The 24,056-nt window shown below is 40.0% G+C and overlaps 1 protein-coding gene across 2 annotated transcripts; it reads right to left on the bottom strand.

The window, feature by feature from the left end:
* Nucleotides 1–682: 682 nt before the first annotated feature.
* DIPK2A (divergent protein kinase domain 2A) lies at nucleotides 683–22,644 on the bottom strand. Of its 2 annotated transcripts, none has more exons than XM_070577588.1 (3): nucleotides 21,723–22,644; nucleotides 7,210–7,513; nucleotides 683–3,542 (listed from the first exon to the last, which is right to left on the bottom strand). In XM_070577588.1, exons 1-3 carry the CDS (start codon nucleotides 22,377–22,379, stop codon nucleotides 3,211–3,213), a joined length of 1,293 nt encoding a protein of 430 aa, XP_070433689.1. In that variant the 5' UTR covers nucleotides 22,380–22,644; the 3' UTR covers nucleotides 683–3,210. The 2 variants fall into 2 exon arrangements, with proteins under 2 accessions (XP_070433689.1, XP_070433690.1); XM_070577589.1 differs by lacking the exon at nucleotides 21,723–22,644 and adding an exon at nucleotides 15,066–15,133.
* Between the last annotated feature and the right edge of the window lie 1,412 nt (nucleotides 22,645–24,056).

Raw genomic sequence — 24,056 nt, 5'->3', positions numbered from 1 at the left:
TTGCTGTCTTATATTGAATGCATAATTTACATTTTTAACGTTTCAATCCATTTATTATCTTTATTGATCATGATGTATATAGCCAATGGTTTAGAACTCCTGCAGTTGGATCCTGAGCTTTTGAGAAAACACCAATAGTATTTGAGAGCTTTCCTGCTTTGGTGATATTGAGATATTACTGTTAATTTTTTAGATGTGAAACAGTATTGTGGTTTTGTTGGAGGAGAAAATGCCTAAAGTGTACATGTAAATCAAATTGATCTCTCTCGGATTTGCTCAAAATATGCTGCGGGCAAGTAGGTTGGGGTATAGATGAAACAAGTTTGGCCACATGTTGCTAACTTTTCAAGTTCCTATAACCATAATCTGTTCACTGTATTATTCTCTTGTAGGGCTGGCCCTGTAGCATAGTGGTTAAGTTTGCTGCATTCCTCTTCAGTGGTCTGGGTTTGCAAGTTTGGATCCCCGAAGCAAACCTACACCACTCATCAGCCATGCTGTGCACCAACCCACATGCAAAGTGGAGGAAGACTGGCAGAGATGTTAAGCTCATACCCAATCAGATAGTTTCTGAAAATTTTATGAAAATACAAGCAAGGGGGAAAAAATAACTTACTTATACAACCTCACTTTCCACTCAAGAAAAATTTGGATATTTCAAGTTAAGAGATAGTCTGAAAAGTGTGATTCTTAAAGTATTCTTTATTAAGATCATTAAAAGTTGTAGAAACAACTTTATATTATAAAGGCACAGGAAGACAGTTCTGATAAAATATTCAAATTAAACAGTAACTTACAGTACAAAAGACAATTTTAATGCACATACAAACCCCAAATGTCTGATTCAAAAATATTTCACTGCGTCTATTAATGGGCAATGATTAAAAATATAAATTGCTGCTGTATAATAAATATCTGATAGTGAACATCTTGATAGCAAAATGAACAAAATATTTATTGCTTTTCACATACATATTTTTCCCTGTAATTTTAAATTCCTAATTCTTTTACTATCTTCTCCTCAATCTTTCCCAAAGATAAAAGAAATTCTACATAACCTCATGGGACAAACGGTAGTCATAAAAAACTCCCTCAAGTAGCAATCACTGCTGGCAGCGTTTTGTCACTTCCTGCTCTGCAACCACAATCACTCCTCCAAAAATAAGATAAACGTTTGCTAACCCACAGAAAGACAGCCCCTCTGGGACTGGCATTCTAAAGTTTGTAATGAATACTTATCAAATATAAAAGGTGCTCCATTTTGAAAATGTGTATTTTATTTGAAGTTTTGAGTAAGAGGCGAATGTTGACATGTAATTTTACCTACTCCCCTCAAAAGTTTTCCAAAGTTGTAAAAAGTCAGCTTTGTAAAATCTCCAGCACTAAATGTTTCTTTGAGGGCTAGCTGATATATGTAATGTACTGATGCATAAAAATAACATAATGTGATCTATTTTATAATGGAGAGATCTTACCCTTCTCCTTCCAGTTTTTAAACTGGGATTAACCTCAGATTTCACCCTGCCCTTTTTGTAGCAACCCAGTTACATACGGTACGAGTAGAATTTCCATCACGATAGTAAAATAACATGAAAGCATCATCCTAACTTAATGAGTGCCATTCCAACTTAAGAAATACCTACATTAAAGTATTTGATAACCATTGTAAAGTTACTTAACCATATGTCATATTCAGACAGTGTGTAGCAGCTAGTAATGTGCCTGGTACAGAGCTGATGCTCAATAAATAGCTGTTGAATGAATGAAAAAGAAAAGAAAAAATTGGCTTTGGTTGTGCATATTTTAATCATTTTCTGATTTAGAATAAAGTCAGTCTAGGACTAAATACTGCACACTACACCAAACTTTGCCGTAAACAGAAGTAATAATTTCAAACAGAAAAATATCACTTACATTAGTGATAGTTAATTTATATACTGTAACTTTTAAAGATAGCCCACAAATTTCACACATTTGTTAATTTTTATCCACATACTCAAATCTGATGTTTAACAATTGGGTAATGAAGACCAAGTTGGGCAGACTGGCTAAACTGTCTGTTTTATAGTAAAAATTACTAGTCTATCAATAAATAAAAAGTTATGATGCCTGATTAAACTCAAATGATGACTACCATGTTAATTTTTGCAAAAGTACCAATGAATATTTTTAAGGTACATATGCTTGGAAGCAGTAGCTTAATTTTTCAACACCGAAGAAGAACCAGGGAGATGTGACTTTAATAATGAAAGAGTTAAAAGTATTGGAAGTGGGATAGTAAGAATAAGTAGGTGGCCAATTTTAAATTCTAACCATGGGACTAGGTCTAATATTTCTTTGGCATATGCATTATCATCTTGAACTAGTTAGCATTTAAAAAATACTGGTGTTTTTTTCCTCAATCAAAATTAACATCAAAATGTAGATTGCTATTATACTCTTCTTAAAGCCATTTAAAGGACAAAATGACATTTTGAATCATATGCCAAGTTTATGTTTAGTGTACACTTATAATTATTGGCATTGAGGGATGTAACTGTTAAATAATCTTAAATGATCTCATGCAATGGTGAAACCACAGAAAGTGGGGAGAAAGGTATTTACATAATAAAATACTCAGCTTTCAGAAAAAACACAGTAAACCTGGGAATCCTGCCCTAACAGTAAAAGTGTACCGCACATAGCACTGAATGAAAACTAGTCCAAATTTAAATGAACACCTACAGTAACCTGATTGTGTAAAATAAAAAAACATAAAAATGGAAAAAAAACCCCCTACACATCAGAAGGAAAAGTGGCCTATAAAACAGGCCCATCTAACTTGACATTCAAAGCAAATGCAAGAGATTCACAAAATCATGATAGTAATGCAAACTAAGTCAAGTACCAAGTACCCTTTGATACACAAGCCAATGTAACTATCAGACTCATTTCCAATAGCTTAACAATATTCATTAATTCACTCAGGCATTCTGGGGCAAAGCAGTCAATGATGCTCAAGTCTCCAAAGTGTAAGAATAAACTTATTTGCAGAAGCATCATGTGATTTTTGAAGTAATGTCTTATTTTGATGGATGTTAACAAAAGATCTATCAGTGCAAGTTTATCATCCTCTGAATGTATTAATTCCAAATTTCGTTTTCCCAGATGGTTTTTGGTGGTTTAGTTTCAGCCAGCGATATTTAAACTAAGAGAAATGTCCACCATAGACTACCTCACATTGTTACTCAATTGTGCTAGATATTCCCGCAGTTCTTTTGCAGCCTGGAATCTGCCATAGCGCTTCTTTGGGTTGGCACACTCATCCAGCAAGGCCTCTAGTCGGCCATCTTTGGCAATTTCACTTGGTGGATCATGGAGGAGTCCTCCAGAAGTGCCACGCCAGGTGGCATGTCTGGATAAGAGGTTCTGACAAACAGCATAATAATTGTGGTCCACAGTGGCACGAGCACAAAGAATTTCTTTTGAAAATGATAAGCAAGCCTCCTTATCACAGTCATCAAATTTGCTTTCATACCATACATCCCAATTTTCAGGTTTATCTGTGAAAGGAGAAAAAGCAGAAAGAGAAAAATACATTTTAAAACAGTTTTCAATGCTTCCCCAAAGAGAACATTTCACTAATTAACATAGTGGTATTTGTTCTTAAAATTGTATTATAAACATTTAAATATATTTATACACAAGCATTTATTGGGAGTCCACCAATGCCAGGCAGAAGGATAAGAAGGTCCCCACTACTTAAGTGTTCAGTCTAGAGGGAAACTTTCCATCACACAGAGAAAGTGCCATAGGGAGGCATGACACTATGCTGCAGAGCACAGAGGAAGCAGTACTTCTGCCTGGGGCTGTAGAAGACTTCAGAGAGGAGAACTACAGGTTCTGATTTAGGTCTTAAAAGATCAGCAAGTGTTGGAGCCAGCCTGGTGTTGTAGTGGTTAAGTTCCCACACTGTGCTTCGGCAGCCCAGGGTTCGCGGTTTCAGATCCCGGGTACGGAACTATGCACCACCACTCATGAAGCCATGCTGTGGCAGCATCCCACATATAAAATAGACGAAGACTGCCACAGATGTTAGCTCAACAACAATCTTCCTCAAGCAAAAAGAGGAAGATTGGCAACAGATGTTAGCTCAGGGCCAATCTTCCTCACCAAAAGAAAGATCAGCAAGTCTGAAAAGAAAGTAGAGAAAACAGCATTCTAGACCCAGGGTACAGTAAGTACAAAGGCATGGACTTCAGGGATTAGTCCAGCTGGTTCAGGAAACAATAAGTTCACTGTGGCCAGAGTGTGAGACAGGTGTCTAGGGATGAGGTACAGATGAGGCTAGAGAAATAGGTTGTGCCTGTGAGGTCATGACCATGATTTGTTTTATAGAAAGGTAACTCTGGGCTGAAGACTGGAGGGACTAAGACGATGACAGCAACTAAAAGAAGGTCCAGGAAAAAAAGTCAGATTGTGGAAATATTTGAGACAAAAATTAACAGGTAAGTGTATAAATAAAATTTAAGGCCCTAATTGGATGACAAGGTAGACATTATTAACATAATACTGTTAATATTTTATATATAAATTAGAGTAAATATAAAGTAGCGATGAGGAATTCAAGTGGTCATGTCATATATGCAACTAGAAATACAGTTGAGACGACTTTGAAGTCAGAGGTACAGTACAATATTTAGAACACATCAACATACATGTGCCTGATGGAGCCAAGAAGAACAGCTGAACTATACTGGCAAGCATGTTGAAAAAAGAAGACTGAGGGTAGAACTTTGAAACTTAATGGGTTGGCAGAGGAAAGGTCAGTGAAAAACTCATTCGGCAAATGATTATTTGAATGCCTGCTCTATGGCAGGAAGGGTACATAGTGGCAAACAAAACAGATAAAACACGGTTCCTGCCCTCACTAGCTTACAATCAAGTATGTGAAACAGACATTAAGTAAATAAACAAACATTATCTAGCATAAATTATAGGAACCACTATAAAGGAACCAGCAGTAGAAAGGTTTCTAACCGTAGGAAGGTTTACGAAAGAAGTAACCCTCTCTACTGTCAGATATAAAGGTCAGATCTCTCCTAGTGTTAAGATGTACACTAAGGCTTGAAGGACAAGAAGCTAGCTGTGTATGGAGGAAGGAGAGACAGGCACTTTAGGCAGAGGAAACTGTATATAGGAAAGCTCAGGAGTGGAAAGGTTCTTTCAAGAAACCAAAAGGCCATTGAAGTTGAAGCATCAAGGGCACTGGACAGAGGCATATTAAAAATGAGGCCTAAGAGGAACCAGTCAGCTAATCATGGCAAGGAGTCTGTACTTCACTGAAAGAACAATGGGAAGTCATTAAAAGCACTAAGCAAGGGAGTGATAAGATCAGATTGGTTTCCTTCCATTTACATAGTTCCTTTTTTAAAACAAAAGGAGGGAGGAATTTGAGGAAGTTGTTACTAATCAGTCACTTCACTAATCTGCCAATTAGGGGGTTGCTAATGGCCATGTAGACTTCTAAATCAAGCTTTACTCGGCTGAGGGAGGCCGAGGAAGAAGACATAGGTAGAGTAAGCAACTTTTAAAAAATCCAGTTGAAATGAAAGGGAAAACAGGGAAGAGTCTTATACGTACGGTTTATGGGGAGGTTAAGAGAATATTTTAAGGAGGGGGTGGGAAGTTGAAGAAGATAACTCATGCAACAAGTTCTCAAAGATGGATCTTCTCTGTCTGAAAAAGAGGGATGAATGCGTATTTTTTTTTTTACTAGTTTAGATGACAAAGGGAAGGACACTGAGGGAGTCGCCACAGCAAAACCGAAATTTCCCTGTGAAGGAAAAAAAAAGTCATTTACTAGAAAGAGTTCAGAAAAGAGGGTGAATAAGCAGATACGGCCTTTCGCAAAGTGGCCATTTAGATAGCACCACCATGTGAGGCATTTGACAAGAATGCCAGAGCTAAGGCGGCACTGGAGCAATGCTCACTGTATGAGACACAGGAATACAGATGCTGGATGGCTGTATTGACCCAAGGCCAGGAATTAGTTGGTATAAAACTGTAACGTATTCCAGCAATGTGCTCATTAAAAAAATTACAAAAAATTATTTTTACAAACACTAGAATGAAATTTTTAAAGTTTAGGCAAGTTGTACAACTCTGTGAATTTACTAAAAACTATTGAACTGCACATCTTAAAAAAGAAAAGCATGGTGTAAGCTGCTGCCACCTTCATGAATGGGGGAAGAAGCAAGAGGGGAAGGAAGCACCCCAGCAGGGCGTCCACTCCTTGTGGGAGGGTCTACACGGCAAGTCAAGAAACTATCACAAAGTAGTTTGGTGTGCATGGAATCAGAACAAGGCATTGGGAAAAGTGAAGTATTTAATAAGATCAAGCTAAGATCATGCAAAAAGTACTTCTCACTCTAATGTATTGCTGTAGCATTTACTGCATTCCCCAGGTGCCACAAATTTTTGGTCTTTGTACATCGAAAGATCCTCATATGATGGGCAGGGAGGGGATTAAAAATACAAGACCCTCACACCATCAAGCAACAACCCTTTGGCGTCTTTTACTAAGTAGATTAGTTACAGAACAGGAGGCTTGGTCCCTGACACTTTAAAATTCTATGGCATTTAATTTTCAAAACACTTCAGACACTCTGTCCACCTATCCTGGGAAAAGCTCACAAATAAATGGAGAGGAAAGTTGTGGGTGAGAGGTAATAATGTCAAACCAAAGTCAGTGATCTGGAATGCTAGGAATCATCTAAATGGTTAAAAGAGAAAAAAATCACTGTAAGGACCCCACAGAACAACGGAATACAGAACATCACTCTAAGAGATCCTAGAGAAAGATAAGGCCTCCGTGAGAGCAGTACAGTCTCTCTGGTAGCCTGTAACAATATAAAACCTTGATTCTGCAATAGGCTCCTAAACCACAGAATACAGCAGGTCATATGAAAAAGATGTGTACACACACACAGAGTATACGTGTCCATTTGAACCCAGAGGATATTTTACTAAATATGGAGAAACTGTGACTAAGAGTACAAGTACACGTATAATAAATCAGTGTTGACTGATACTCACCAAATAAAAGGAAGAAAGACACAAGGTTGCCACCAAAGGAGGAAATTAAAGGTTTGCTTCATATAAATGGAAACATTATTTTGACATAGAAAAAATGTGTTCAAAAAACAAATCTAAAAGTTATATACTTACTTTGTCTAATTAACCTTTTGTCAGCAACCAAAACATTTTCAGCATCCACAATGATTACCTTCCCATCTCTAGGACCAACTGCAAAATTGTCAAAGCTGACGTCCAGGAGGTAGAGTGCAAATTCAAAGTCATTGTTTGTAAGCTGCTCTGCTATTTCCATTAATTGCCAAGCGAGGTCGACTCGTTTCTCCCATGGTGCATTAAAGTAACTCCACAGTTCTTCTCCAACATAATTTACGGCCACCATTCTTCCACAAGCTCCAAGATATTTTGCAAAAGGCCAACCTTCATCAGATGGAAAACTCTACAAAAGAATTATCTTAATATTATAAAAGAGACTGATGAAGACAGCCTAGGTCCAGCCCCAGATCCTCTCAGTAGAGAACGCTGCTAGGCAAGAGCTTGGGCTTTCCTGTTATAGTGAGTAATTCAATAGAGATAAATTTGATCTCTTTTCTAATTCATACCATTACCAGGGTCCTGAAAAAAAATTTTTAATAGACAACTTTACATTATACAGCTAAAATAGAATGATAAGTCTTGTCTATCAAAATCTCAGAATTCAACTGATCAAGAAAACACAAGACACCTTCTTTATTACCAAATCTAAAAGTACTTATGCTTTCCTTTATCCTTATTGAAAGGAATAAAAGTATTCCTTTTACTGTGTAAGTACAATCAATCAATCCTTTCTTTTGAATGGACAGCACTACAGGCCTATTAGCCAGGAAGCATATCCCAGCACCAGGCCTTGTGCTCTGCTGGCAATAAGAGTGAACTAAACAGTCTCTAAAATAAAAATTTTAGAAGATGGACACGAACAAATAATTATGAGCATATTAAGTCTTAGTTACTAAAAACTGGTGCAGGTCCCAAGGAAGCACTAAATAGAGGCCTTACCGAGTCTGGAAGCAGACAGCGGTGGAATTCAGAGAAGGATGTCTTTTAACCTACACCCAAAGGTTCATAAAGAGCACTGATTCCTATCAACGCAACCTCCACTCCAAGTGCCTTTGGTCCCAAGTTAGTCTTGTTTCCTTTCCACTGCCACCAGATTTTCTGTTCACCCTTAGCCCAATTTCAAAATTATTTCTTCTCCTAATCTCAGCAAGGTTTTCTAATAGATTTTATAACTACTGGGAGGATTAATATCCTAAAACAAAAGTCTTCCATGACCATGAACAAATCATTTTCAACTTAACTAAAATGATAGGCTTTATCTAAGGCACTTTCCAGTGCTAAAATGCCCATCTACAAAATGAGCATTCGGGTGCAAAAGGATGGGAAGTAATATTTTAAACAACTTCTTGGAAGATCACGTAATCAGAAGTGTGTTTTAAGAGCCAGTCCTTCAGCCTAGCACCTTTCCTCAAATTGGAAAAAAGGAAATTATGAGAAGAAGATGTTTACACAAACACTGCAGAGGAAACATAGTAAAACACTATAGAATATAAATGTAGCCTACCTCTATTCTGAAAATTGAACAATCTACATATATTAAATGAGCTGGAGAAGGTTCTTCTTCTTGGATCCCTCAAGAAAATAAGTAAAACTAATTTTCTTTTTTTAAAGCTTGGCACCTGAGCTAACAACTGTTGCCAATCTTTTTTTTTTTAATTGCTTTTTCTCCCCAAATAACTCCTGTACATAGTTGTTGTATATTTTAGTTGTGAGTCCTCCTAGTTGTGGCATGTGGGACACTGCCTCAACACGGCCTGATGAGTGGCGCCATGTCCACGCCCAGGATCCGAACCAGCAAACCCTTGGCCGCCAAAGCAGAGCATGGGAACTTAACCATTCAGCCATGGGGCCGGCCCCCTAAGTGACACTAACTTTCCCCTGAGCTTTCATAAAATTGACAAAACTCAGTAATATGCTTAGACTAAAATTTTTATCAACTTTAAAATTTCATCCATAATTACCTATTTTCATTTGTGTCCCCATTCAACTCTATCAATGTACAATAACTGTACTTGTTCTTTGTATATATACCTTTTTTCTTTTAAATTTTAACATCTGAGTTTTGAGACAAAACACTAATTATGTAAATTTGAAATTTAGATACGATAGCATGAATCTTCAAATACAGTAACTAAATTAATTCAATTTTAGTTCAGAGACAATATACACTGATTCTTTAGCAATTAGTGGAAAGTACATTTTTTATCTTATACCCAAGAATTTTTTACTTCTTTTGGGCATTGGGAAAAGTGACAGATTGCCCATGTCCAATGTGAAGTGCAAAAGCTGTTTGCCAACCACATGTTATTTTCCACTTTTCCTCCCAACTTAAAATATCTCCTTGATCTTCAAAATTTAGCTAGATGAAATGATTACAAAAGATTTGTTTCCCAAAAGTCTTCAGGTATAAAGTCTCTGACATAAAAATGAAACACTAAAGACAAGTAAATATGTGAGTTTATATAGTTCTGTCACGCAAAAAGTAAAAGAAAAAACTCCGCCATACGCTATTGGTGTATTATTCACATGCCATATTGTAGAACAGACACAAACATATCTTTGTGAAAGTAAAATGGTCTTTGACAACAGGAGAAAAGGGAACCCTGCCAACATCTGCACATGTACAAATGCCTCCTTGTTTTTGGAGCCTTTCCAACTGGCAAACGACAGTCAAATATACACTTCATTACCCAAGTCCCTCATAGAAGAGGATAAAATATATGAACAAATGTCACATTGAGCAACTTTACATTCATACAGTGATTGCTGACAATGTTAACTGAAATCTTGCTACGCCTCATTTTAAGAAGAGCACTACAATTCTTTCATATAGTTTGCTACCTAATCTTTTGGAAGAACTTTAATAAACTAATTCACACCACTTGCTCATATGACAAGAATTTTTCATTGTATAATCGAAATAGTCAGATTTCATTAATGAAAACAGAATTCTATTGAACACACTGTAGCACAAAGAAAATGCTCAAAGGAAGCCAAAATATTTAAAATTTGTATTTAAAACAATTCTGGCTTAGAAGTAAATTACCACAGTCAAGCAGAGTATGAGAGACAAAATTTTAAGATGTTAGGGCTTGGATTCGGTAAATACATGGAGCCATGAGAAACACAACTTACTTCCTGATTACCAGACTCCCACAGTGCATAAACCACAGTGGCTAGCATGAGAAGTTTACTGCTGAGGTTCACATTTTTTTATTTTAAACCAAATCTTAAAATCACTTTTCAAAGTGCCTAGAACAACAGGGCACAGAGTTTAATCAACTAAAACGTGTGCATTTTAATGAATTATTTACAGCTGAAAAAATATGTACAAATACTTTTCATTTGAAGGAAGGAGTCTTTAAACTTGGAATGGTTTATATTCTAATTGGATTGGAGGCACTCCAATTAATTGTTCAGGGCGTCTCATCACGCTCAAATGTATGTCATAAAGTGTAATACGCAGTCTTTAAAAATAATGTTAAAGATTGTACAAAGACACAAAACAGTTATAAAACTATATATTTACTTTTCTATTACTATATTCAAAAAATTAAGTTGGTGAACAGCCAAAGACAATATCTACTATTACTGCCAATGTAAAAATTAAAAATGGAAATTTAAGCATTAAGCCAAACATGGTTAACTCCTAAGATTTAGGGAAACATTAAATGCCTTCATTGTTCATTTACAAAGTAAAAAGTACTTTGAATATGAAATCTAAGATAAATCACCATGTCTAGGTATCTTTTCTTCTTGGTAACAGAAAACTGCAAGCTACTTCTTGAATATCATAAAATTCAAATAATACTAATAACAATATTATCTATTATATGCATTGACAGCAGCTTACAACCAAGGTTTCAGAAACAAGTAAACGAAACCACAAAGGTCTTCTTCCATTTTAAGAGAAAATAAAATGAAGGTGACATAAAATGTATCTAATCAATACTATACAAAAGATTAGAAAATTTAGACATTTTATATTCTTTATGGTGATAATATTTTATAAAATTTCTATATTTAAAGGGAAATACAGTATATAAGTATAATAATGGACTTGAAATCACAAGGCTAGCTTTTAAGGTCCACCTTCACCTCTGCATCTCACTAGCAGTGTGACCACGGCAGAGTCAAAACTTCTTGGGGCTTTAGTCTCTTCCTCCATAAAACTAGAATAATATTTGTACCACCATAATCATCAGGGCAATCCAAGGATCAAAGGAAAAAAATTATGAAAGGTACTTTGTAGATTCCTTACCAAAACATTTTTATATTTCGTATTTAAACCTACTAAATAAAACATCCAGATATTCATCAAGAGAGGTGCTACAAATAATGAACACCTTCCAAATATAGCAAAAGAACCACTAAGTTAGAAATACATCTTAACTGTCCTCTAGTAGTTTCTATTTTACAACAGAGTATATAAATTAGTTACCAAACTTTAAAAAGGCTCAATGCTGTGAAAAATGTATAGGGCATCCACAGCACTAAAAATACAAAAAATTTAAAACTTGGTCACATGAATACAGATAAACACAGCACTGTAATTTGCTTTTCATTTATAATAGGTAAGCACTACAAAGCAAATTCTAAATGCTTAAGTAAGCTATTACCTATCTATTGATAGTTTATGTGATCAATAAAGAGGATGTGAAATCTAAGAATTCTAGAGTTGGAGGCTCTAGAACTTACACCGTGAGTTGTAAAACTGGTTCAGTCTTATCAGCACAGTTTAAGTGATTCGCCTAAAGTCACAGGGGTAGTAAGAGGCGAAGTCAGGCTAATACAACCCCTCAATCCAACATCCTCCTATTTCAGAAGTTTTCAGATTTTGGAAAGGTAACAGTGCACAGATTTCACACTCATATTATGCAACACCTCCAGGAGTCTGGGGCAGGCACCCCACAAGAAAACTTATTGTGCTGCAAAAATAAAGTAAGTTTATTCATCCTAAGTGGGATAAAGCATATAAATTACCTCATGTGTTTTCATGTTTGTTTTTTTTTTTAATTTGACAAAATCTATTTTTCTACAGGTTTGTAAATTTGGAATTACAGATAAAGGATCGTACGTTAACCTACATTCCAGTGACTACAATAAGCAGCTGAAGTAGAAAGGCAACAAGAGAGTTATTGTGGAATGAAAAGAACATAGATTTCAAATTAAAAAATCCTAGATCTAGCCTAACTCCACCATGAAATGCTAAGTAAACAGTTGTAAATAAAACATAGTCCCTATTCTCAGGAAGCTTTTTCAGCCTGAGTTGGGAGGATGGTTATTAAACACATATAAACTATAAATTACGGAATTTGTTACAAATTACAGAAAAGTGGAGTATGTTGAGAAAGAAGAGTAGGGACCTATTTTAGATTGGGTAGTAAAGAGCAGCCTCTCTAAGGAGCGCTGAGACCTGAAGGATGAGTATAATATTAGACAGACTGAGGATGGGGCAGTAAGAATGTTCCAGGCACAGGTTGGAGCCAGAAGCTGTCTTCTCAGAACTGAAAAGAAAGGCCAAAGCAGCTGCAGTGAAATGAATAAGGAGGAAATGGCTTGAGGCAATGGAGTCTGGAGAGGGAGGGAGGGCCCAGATCATGCTGGCACTTGGAGAATAAAACACAAGCTCCTCAATACGGTCTACCTGCCATAAAAAACACCTATGCCAAAGCCTTAACATTCAGAGACATCTTACACAATGGAATTAACCAATATCCTCTGGTATATAAAGTTATTCTAAAAAACAAGTTTTTACACTATCACAATACCCTTTGATCAGTAGCCATTGTCCTACCAGATCCATAAGTCATTTTATTCTATTATGTCAAAACACAGTCATGAAGAAAGGAGACATGGGATGTATGAGTAAAAATATATAACATTACTTTTTGGTTTTATTAATTAATTTACTTACAGAGAACACCATGAAACTGATAGATTAAAATAAGGTCAACTCTAAAGTGCTTGTATTCCATTATCTTTTTTGTCTCCTTACATAACCAAAAGTAGGGTTTGCATACTAAGTTTAAAAGATAATTCCTTTCATACAAGAAATGTAAAATATTTTATACTCATTTATTACATCACAACATTCCAGTAAAAGGAACATAACTTTGCAGTTTGCCTAAAGAAGAGAGGTGCTGCAATAGACTTTTTAAGTGAGGAAATACCTAGCAAAAAGAAAACGGTTTGAAAAAAATCTATTAATAATCAAAACATACAATCTAAAATCTGGTTATAGGTTTTCTACGGAACTGGCATTTCTACACACACCCCAAAAATAAATTTGAGAACACTTTTAGAAAGTACACGCCTATCAAAAGCATAGAAAATTCTTAAAGCTTCAATGTAAGTTTCAAAATTATTTTTAAAAGCCCAAATTTGAACAAAATCCCACTGTAGTAACGCATGTTATAACAGCTGTTCATAGAGATTAGTCAACTGTGCTGGTGACAGACTAATGTGTTCACAGTTTTGTGAACTGTCTGGAGGGGGAACATAGTAAAATTACTGGGATGATTTAATGGTTACCTAATTTTTTCTAAAATTTCTTTAAGACCTTAGCTTCTTAATTTATACTACCAAACAGTGGCCAAAATCCATTGCCAATACTGTAGAATCTTAAAAATCTCAAGATTTTCAAGTCCTAGGATATGTTTCACTTATTTCATTAATTTTCTGAATGCCATTTTCCACCCACCTAGAATTCCAACAATATTAAGCAATGCCTTGAAATTAGCAAGGTTGTGTTATTTCACTGAATATCATGTCCAACAGCTGTATCTAAAATTGGAAGGGAATGTCAAAACACATCAACAACAGAAAAAACTACCTCAGTTTAATAGAAATAAATTATCTTTTACAATAAATGGGTTAAGAAATGCTCTCTTCCATTAAAAAAAAAAAAAAACCTGGCCACAAATTTTAAATATGCATAAATTTACTAGTCAACTGACCCTTTCTTACCTACTCTGGCAACTAGCAACCTTGATTCACATTTTGAAGCTGAAATACATACCTACAAACACCATACTCAAACATTTACTCACAATAAAACAAAATGTCAAAGAAAAAAGATATAATAAGCTTCTTTTGGACCCAATAACGTAAGAATGCTACCTTACTTTCTTTAGTCAAGAACCAATTTCTTTAATCAGTCCACCAAATACAACAGTACTAACTTCCCTGATTGCTTTATACACAAACTAAATTAACACAGGCCCCCAGAAGAAGAGCAAAACACCTGCTAGTAGCATAGTATCTCTCTCCTCTAGGCTTCCTCGTCCTAATGGAATCATCACTCAGTAGTTGCTCAGACGAATCTTTATTTTTCCCTTTCCCTCATACCTTAACCCACCCAGGAAGTCTTGTGAGTTATTTCTCCAAAATACACTGGGTCTGACCACTTTTGATAACCTCCACTGCATCCATCTTAATGCAAACCACCCAGCTCTCTCCCAGGAGCTAGCGTGAAAGTCTTCCTGATTCCTCTCTTATCCCTTATTATAACCCATTTTCCACAAACCAGGCCCTGCCAAATACACTTCCATTGTTTCCCATTGCTTTGAAAATAAAATCTTAAACTCACTAAGAATGGTTACAAGGCTATGGACATACAGTCCTTGCCTACCTCGATGACCTTATATTCTACCATGCTTCTTCCCTACTCTTACATCTGATCCCACTTTGCGGCCTCTGGATCTGCCGTATCTCTTGCCTAAAAACATTCCGCCCTCAGAACTTTAGCACCATTGGCTTTTTCTCATCATTCAGACCTCAGCTAAGATGTCACTCTTCCTGACCACTCAATTTAAAGTATTCTATCCCCACTACAATTCTCCATCACACGAGTCTGCTTTGTTCTTTTTATAGTATGTAAAATGGGAAATTACCTTGTTCTTTGTTTGCTGCCCACACCGAATGCCCCAGAAAGCAAAGGCCTGCACAAACTGTGCCCTGGCCTGTATCCCAAGGGCGTAGAGATCAGTTCCTGGCACTACTGAGCAAGGCCACACAATTCTTGTCAGATCTCTTCACGTCACAGTTAAAACTCTAAATAAGCACTAAAAAGGCAAAATATGAAGAAGATTCTGAAGCATCATACCTACCTCTGTTAATAAATCTTTTTGGATTCTGTCTCAGAGTCTAAGAACACCTATAAATAACCTACACTTAACCCCTATTCTTAAAATTATCACTCATCACTGTACTAGGTACAATTATTACACTGTAGTAATGATTTACAGAGAAAAATTAAACTATTTGCTTCATATTACTGAATCCTTATTTAAACCCTGTTTCCTACAATATTCATTCTATTCATTGTACTTCATATGGGACAAATCCCTAAGCCTCCATTTAATTACTATTCAAAAAAACCTAGGTATTTATGATGTGTGTATATGTAAAGGGGGAGACATCTGAATGTCTGCCATAGGAAGAGTGAAATTTATATATTTCTAAGACAGATGTGAACATAATGTACTAAACAACTTTTCAACAACTATAGCTGTCTAAAAATGGAATCAGTTGATTTGCAAAGTAGTAATACACTATAAAAATTTTACAAGTGAAGATATTTCATATATATTATCTGAATAATTCTATCTCATTTAATCTTTAAAACAATCCTGTTGGATAAGTATTAACATTCCCATTTTACTGATTAAAAAACTCAGGCTCTGAAACACTAAGTAACTTGCTCAATGACATCCTACAACTTTGTGGTAGGACAGAATGCCAACTCAGTACTGCCCCCCACCACTCCTGCGCTGCCCACTCCCACCTATGAGCAAAATCTCACTTAGCCTTCAGAAGTCAATTTTTCTGTGAAATCTTCCTATGAAGATACACCCAGATGTCCCTCCCTAAAGGAGTCATTTGACAGAATGCACTATGTTTTTTGGTAGGGCTTATTATGCTGTATTGATTGCAATTAGTCATTTATATGCTTACCTCCTACACAGTAAGCTACTTGCTGCCTAGAAAAATCCCTTCAATCCAAATGCCTTAGACTAAATGAACAAATAAAATTCAGTTTTTCTGACTCTAAGTCCAGGGCTCTAAGTCCAAAGAGCTTCCAGGTATTTCACAGATAACTTCCTCTCAAGAATCTATATTAACAAAAAAAGAGACACACAAATTGGATAAAAGATTTGACTACATAATTTAAAACCTGTCAGGGTCTATGACCAGGATGAAGACCTATCCTCATCTTAAACTAGAAATTTACTAGTAATAAACTAGTCTTAAGACATTTTACAATCACTAAAGTTCTTCATATGCATAGGAAAAATGCAAGGCTTATAGTCTAAGGCCATATGAGTTTAATATATACATAATGAGTGAAAAGTAAAGAAAGAAAAAAAATCAGCATTCTGTGAAGGGTCAGCAGCAATGATAGCAATATAGGAAGTAGGCCAGAGACCATAAGCCAGAAAAACAGAGAATAAAAACCAGTCTGATGATCCCCTGAGAAAGTGACCACCAACGTCCAGAAAGCAGATCCCCAAAAGTAAGCTATTCCCCACCAACGTGCATGAGGAATCTGTACTGACCCATGTGGTGGAAATATGAAGGAAAATAGTTCGAAGATAAGACAAAGTACAGAAAGGACCTCAGAATTAATAATGGTCAAAAGGTATGGATAAATCCAGAAAATAGGCCAGGGTGTCAAACGATTTGGCTCCAGTGATCTGGAAGTGGTGCTTTCCTAGGAGTGACTGACTGTTTCCATGGCTTTTCCAAAATAAAAGTCTCCTCCTTTTTTAGACCTGAGGTACACAGCATCTATTATTATTTTTTTGCTTTTTCAAGAAGGATGTTCAAGTGTCAAAAGTGTCAATGAAACCTCAATGAAAAACCAGAGAAACAGAAAAAAAAAATCCTTCTAGATTTAAACTTATGAATTTATTAGATAAAAAGTGCTCTAGCCCGAACCACCTAGCCAGAGCCATCTCAGAAGCCTAAATCTGGGAAGGCAGTTACGACAGCAGCAGCCAATGAGAGAGAAGTGGGTGGCTCCTGAAGCTGTTGCTTGAAAAGAAACTCCTGAGACAGTCTGGACATCCTTGCTAGATGCCATCGCCCCACAAGATCCTTGGCTACCATCAGCTTCATATTTTTTCCTTTAAAGGCAGTCTCGGGTTTTGTTTTGTTTTAATCTGATTTCATACGTGTAAAAATCTGGGAGTAGGAAGACAAACTTGAAACAGGGTTATCTATTCTGGCCTCCACCCCATCCCCCTAGCAGGCACCAAGTACCAAAACTCCCCAATTTCCTTTTAGAAGAACTTAAACCCACCATTTAAAGCTAAGCTCAGAAGAGAAGTAGAAAAACAATAATTCCTCAAATCAAGAGTCTCAGAGTCACAGGAGGTTGTGGCTAAAAAGGAAAGGGTCTAATCCAATAGTCTCATTTTATAATAAGTAAAGTGAGCCCCATAAAAAAAGTTTATCAGCTTGTCTAAAGAAAGAGAGTTAAATGGCCATAATCTTTTGTTTACTTCAAAAACTATAACTTTTAGTAGTGCATCTTAAAAACATATTCTTCTCCTATAGAAATGACTTTTAAGGACAAAAACAACAACATTCACTCAAAGTTTTCTGTAAAAATTCATCCTATAATGTAGGAATGGGCTAAATCAGCATAACTAAAGGTATGGTTGATAGAATCATAACTATTTTTAAGGTGATTCATATTCCAAACAAGCTTCAAAACAGCTGATCAAATGCACGAGACAGTTAGTTACTTTTACCTTATTTAATGTCTAACATTTATTGAGTGCTTACTAATCATCAGGTACTGTATGAAGTATTTCACATATATTATGTCATTTACAAGGTTTGACATGAAAGCTTAAAATCCATAGCTTAAATAATAATAGTTACATACTGTAAAAATTAGGGAAATTCTATTAAAACCATGATTCAGAAAACTTAAGACAAATAAAGTTCTATAAATACGACAGTAAAACAAAACCTCAACTCCTCCCCTCTAAACAACCAAGAGCTTTCTTTATTTCTATAGACAAGATCATCTTCACTATCTCCAGGTCATAAAGTCAGACATACAGTCTGGGCTTCAGGAAATCCAGACGGCATTTCTCTCCCACACCCACAACTTCTATAAATTCAAGAATAGGTAAGTAGAAATACTAGGAGAAAATTTACCAATAACAGAAAACATCTTGCCAAATACTTCAACACCTCAATTTTTTCACCTTCTAAGAATGTCATTATACAATACAAAATCAACAAAGTCCCTCTCCCCAATTTTTTTCATAGCTTTATGGATTATGGCATACTTGTAATTAAAATACACTTCTTGGTGAAGTAAAAATGTGAAGAGGAAAGGAAGGTCTCACAGTAGAAGTTAAGGGCACTAGCATTATCTTGTTGCTTGATGTTTATACAATTTTTTTAGAAGATAATAATTCTATGGCAGAACAACTTTCCTTACAGCCAGAGAAGCTGCCGTAAGCTAGTAAAACTATCCAACAATGGGCAGAGTTGTTCTTTCATACTATTTCATTCTATTCTATTCATAGTATTGGGAAATTTATATTACAAATCTAAATAGCCTTACATAGATAAGGCATATGCACAATATATTTTACAGACATTTAATTAACCTTTCCTGTCTCCTTTCAAGGCAAAAGAGAAACTTCAATTTGTTATTTCTTAAAATCAGAAGAGGCGAGTTTAACAGGTTCAATCATATACATTTTTGAGTTCTTTCTTTAGTATCTTATCAAAGGAGACTCTTAAATGTTTATTTTGGAAGCATGTTTACAACATTGGAAGTTTTATTAAGAATAGTTTGATGAAGTCAGCTCGAAAGCCTTTCTTTCCAAAGAAGTTATCTTTTATTGTCCAAAAATTAAGGAAAATCTAGTTATCATCAACTGTCCAAAAATTCCTTAAGTGGCTCCCTCTCCTGGAAAAGAAAAAGAAAAAGTGAGTTCCTCTTTAAGCTGTAAAACACACACTTGTACCCTTAAAAACATTTTTAAAAATACATGAACCAAAAAATACAGAGCCAAATGTGAGTGAGTTTTTCTACCATTATCATTTAATATCCCAACACAACCATAAACAGCTCCTAGAAACCAGTATAAATACTAAAATTGTATACATTTGTCTAGTCAACAAAAAGTAATGAACGTAATGATTTGACTTCGTATGTAACAATCTTTGCACTTGGTCACAGAATTTTGAGATTCCTTTCCTTTTAGTAGTTTTATACTATCATCAAACCTCAACTATATTGTTCATACTTCCTAACTCACTAGTTGTTACCAAAGGTTTTATGAAGAAAGTAGCAGCTGTAGGAAGATCTCTTATTTAAAAGAGAGTTTCTTTTTCTACTTGATTGTTCATCAGGTAAAAAAATAAACATACCAATATGATTGACTGGTATTAAGACTCCACATTTACATTTCACACAGCATGTGACTGACTATAGAACTAGGCTGCCTAAATTAAAATAGCAATTTACAAATGTCACAGTCAACAATGTTGAAACATGTATTTCCTCATACTGAAAGCAAAGTCTTGTCCTATAGCCCATCTATCTACCCACTCAAGAGCAAGTGAGTCACTAAGTTTAGATTACAAGAATATAACTGTAATTCTTTTAAAGCTGTTTATCACTAAAGAGTAAAACAGAGGAAGAAAGATTAAGTTTGAGGGAAGAGTTAATCAGAAAACAAGATACAAGCACCCTTGATTATCTCAACTTTATAAAGTAAACTGAAAAAGCCAAGACAACTTCAAACTTCAGAAAATATAAAAGCTTCCGAAAGAAAGCAGATTTACCTTAGTGCAAATCAAATGCCAAAGTTTCTCATATTAAAAAGCCATGACATATTTATAAATAACTGGATATAGTGTTCTTAAAATATTAGTTGTTTCTAATACATCAATACTCAGAATTACCTGATGAAAATCTCTCAATAGGCAGTCACTATTCTAAGTGCAAAAAATCTGTATTACTACTAAGGTAGCTCCTTACTCAATTCTTGGGTCCCAGAGAATTTGGCAAACTATCTACTCAGCAAACTACTGCTAAACCTTTCTCCAGGGACCAACTTTGCTAACAAACATCTACTCCTCAAAGATAAAAGACAGCTTAAATAGAAAAGACAAGTTTCAAATCAAATGTATGTATCATAAATATGGGCTTCAGCTTTAGAGGCTGACTAGTTTGGAAACTACCAAATAAAGTAATTTCTTTGAGGAAATTTAAAGCAGTCTTATATACCATTCAGTGTTAGAGAGAGCAGTAATTAACACACAATCTTAAATTTGACCCTTTGCATATATCCTATGACAGCTTAAAATTTACTAAGACCCACACTAAAGTCTTGGTTGAGGCAAAATATTTTGTGTTGAAAGTATTTGGCTGAACTAATCAAACAAAACAGGTTTCTCTTAGCTAAGCTGGGCAGCAGAGATCTTGGGAAAAGCAAGCAATACAAATGAACACTGCATACTCCTACTCATGCACTTTAGATTTTAAAACAACAACACAACCCTGTACAACGCCCCCGGCCATCAGTGACATTCGTAGCAGGGCAGAAAGGGCGTGAAGTATGGCAAAATTGCTTGTGATGGATTTTCAGTCACGCTTTACCCTTGCATTTGAAATATTGCAAAACTGGCATGGAAAAGTAGCAAGATAACTTCCCCTGCGCTCCCCGGGAGGGATCACAACCCCCGCGTCGTCGTACCCATCAGCCAAGGACGCGCGCTAAAGCCGGGTCAGAACGCGTGGAAACTCAGTAACTACTCCAAAGGTAAACACAGTTTTGGGGGCTTGTTTTCTTTTTTGCTGTCACCTGTAAAAAGATCGCAACCTACTCCCCTAAACGGCACATCTGTTTTCAAAATAAAGTCCCCAGAGAGCCACTAACTTAACCAGGCGAGAGGTGGGAATCTCTCCCCCGTTTCTCCCCCCGGCCCACACTTCGTCTCCCTCCTGCAGCCAAATGACCAGATGAACAGGGCAGGTCACAGGACCAGGATGCAAACGTCCGTCTTGGCCTTAAACCCTCCCAGCCCCAAGTCCAACGATGCCTTACTTTTTCCCCTTCCTAAACCCATGCAAAGCCCGGCTCGCGGATTTCCCCCACCCCTGATCACAGTCCCCATTCTCTCATCTTATCTTCCCCAGCTTGTCCCCAGACAGGCTGTCCCAACGATTTGCCAGGTCAAATAAGCTAAGGACTAAAACAAAGACAGACTTCGGGGCCGAAGTTAGGCCAGCCACGCGGGTACTAACGGGGCGGGCAAACGCGGTCCAGACACACTTGCAAAGAACCGAGGAAGGGCCGGGGGCTCGGGGGCCGCTGCGCCGGCGGCGACCCGCGGAGAGGCGGGGAGGGGGCCGGGGAAACGCTGCAGAGACATTTTGGGAGTAAGCACGCGCTCCCTCTGGCGTTGAAGGGCCCGTAGTCGAATCCCAGCTGCGCCCGCGTCTAGGGGACAAGAGCCCACTCGCCACCAGCCGGGTCGCCCCGCGCCCGCCCCGCCGGGTCCGCGCCTACCTGTAGCACGAGCGGCTCGGGGTTGAAGGCCAGGGTGAGCAGCAGCTGCATGCGCTCCGAGTCCTTGAGGTTGCGGAGCAGGAAGCTGCCCGAGTCCTTGGTCTCGGCGTAGCGGCGCACCAGGCGGTCGAGCAGGCGCTGCGAGGGGCAGTGCACCAGGTCGGACCAGCCCTCCACCGCCTCGGGCGTGAGCAGCCGCACGTCGCCGTTGAGGCGCGCGAACTCGGTGCGGGGCATGGCCTGGAGCAGGTCGCAGCGGGGCCGCCCGGTGGCCCGCTTGCAGATGCTCTGGTCGAGCTGCGCCAGCTCGCGCTGCGAGCCGAGGCGCTTGAGCACCACGCGGCGGCGGCCGCCCTCGCGGGGCTCGCCGTACTGCGCGAAGTAGACGTTCTTCACGTTGAGGAAGTCCAGCAGGCGCAGGCGGCCCCACGCCTCGAACGCCACCTGCCCGTTGAGGAAGCGGCGGCACCAGCTCGTGCCGAAGCACGCCGGGCACTTATTGAGCTGCAGGAAGCGCCGGTCGGCCAGCTCGTTGCGCTGCCAGGAGGCGAGCAGCGACGGCGAGTGCAGCACCATCAGCACCAACAGGCTGCCCAGCGCCGCCAGCTTCAGCGAGCGGGACAGGCGGCCCAGCTTCGGGGGCACCAGGCGCCACATCCCGCCCGCCCGCCGCCCGCGCGCCCCACGCCGAGGGCGAGGGCACCCCCGGGGCGCCCCCGCCGCGCCGAAAGCCGGAGAGCGACCGGCAGGGGCCCCCGGGCGAGAGAAGGGGCGAGGGCGCGGGCCGGGGCGGGAGGCGGAGGAGATGTGTGAGCGCGAGAAGGGGAACGGGCAGGAGCCGAGCGGAGCGGGCTGCGACTTCTCCCCGTCACTAGTCTCCACAACTCTCGAGCTCCCTCCTCCGAGCTCCCCGCCCTCCGACTCCGGCGGCGCCTCCGCCCCGCCAGCCAAGTTATAGCCGCTCGGGGCGGGGGGAGTGCGGGGGCCCGACGGCCGCGCGCCCGCGTACGCGCACGCGCACTGCTCGCTGGGGGCGCGCGAGCTGCAGCGGCGGCGGCGGCGGCGGCGGCGGCGGCGCGGGGCGAGTGGGGGACGTCTCTGAGGAGAGGGAAGGAGGGACTCACGGAAGGGGAAGAGAAGCTGCAATGTCTCACAGCGAAAAGTAGCAACAGTGTAGGAAGGTGGGAAGGACGAGGCGGCCCCGCGTCCCTGACGCCGCACGCCCCAGTTCGTGCGCGCCGGCTCTCCAGAGAGGGAGAGGGGCCGGGGGCGGGGCCGGCGGGCGGGGCGAGCGCGTCGCACCGCCCGGAAAGCGTAAGCGCGGGCTCGCGGGGGCGGCTTGGGGGCGGGCTCCGTGGGGGCGGAGCTCGAGCCTTGGAGGAGGGATGAGCTCTCGAGCTCTGGAGGCGAAGCGACTTTCAGGACTAGTTAATCTGTGATCGTGGAGTTTTACTGGGGCCTGTCTCTTGCTGTTGTGGCGACGCTCCCCAAAGTGGGGGAAAAAGCAAGAAAAGAATTGCGGAAGCCTCGTGCCGTCCCCTCCCTCCGGGCGGCGCGCGGGCCGGGGCGGGGCGGGGCGGGGCGGGGGCTGGGCGGTGTGGCCCGCGCCTCAAGCGGGGGCGCGCGCGGGGGCTGGGCGAGGCCGAGGGAGGCGGTGGGAGCCCGTGCGGCTTGGCCGGGGGAGGGCCTGCGGAGGGGACGTGGGACGGGCGTGAGAGGTGGCGGAGCGGCTGGGGCTCCGTCTTTAGCGGGTCTGTGGAGGCGTCTTAATCTTCCTGAGTGGGCGCGGGGAAGGCGCAGCCCACCAGACGCCGTGTTAAAGGGAAAGTCGGTTGACGAGGGAAGCGACGCGGCCCGGGGCCGCCCGGAGTCCCGCCCCAGCGCTGCGAAGGATCGGGGCAGAGCGGTGGGCAGGTCGGCCTGGCTCCCCGCCTGCTTCCCAGCCGGGCCTGGCGCCGCTTCCCCGCCTCGGCCGAGGGGCTGTCCCGGCGCCGCCCCGAGGGCTCCTCCCTGCGCCGGGGCCCCGGCCGCCGTGCCGCGCGCGGGCCCGGTGGCTCACATCAGCCGCGGCGCCTTGTCTCGGGCTGAGTTTTAGGGACCTGGACTCTTGAGCTGAGCTGCGAACGCATCGTGATAATGCTCTTTCGTTTAAGCGCTGGGACAGTTACAGTGAGGAGTAGTTGTTAGTCCGGGGGACAGGTGGTTCCTGACACGGTGGTAAATGTCTGCGTCTTAACTGAGTTCATTTTAGGATCCAACCGTGAGTTTTAGAAGCCCTGGTACTGGCGTGTGTGGTCAGCTCTAGGGGGGCTTCATGAGAAACATCCAAGCTGG

The sequence above is a fragment of the Equus przewalskii genome, chromosome 15, assembly GCF_037783145.1.
Source record: "Equus przewalskii isolate Varuska chromosome 15, EquPr2, whole genome shotgun sequence".
Classification (NCBI taxonomy): domain Eukaryota; kingdom Metazoa; phylum Chordata; class Mammalia; order Perissodactyla; family Equidae; genus Equus; species Equus przewalskii.
Note: the sequence above shows the minus strand (reverse complement) of the source record. Positions and strands in the feature narration are given on the sequence as shown.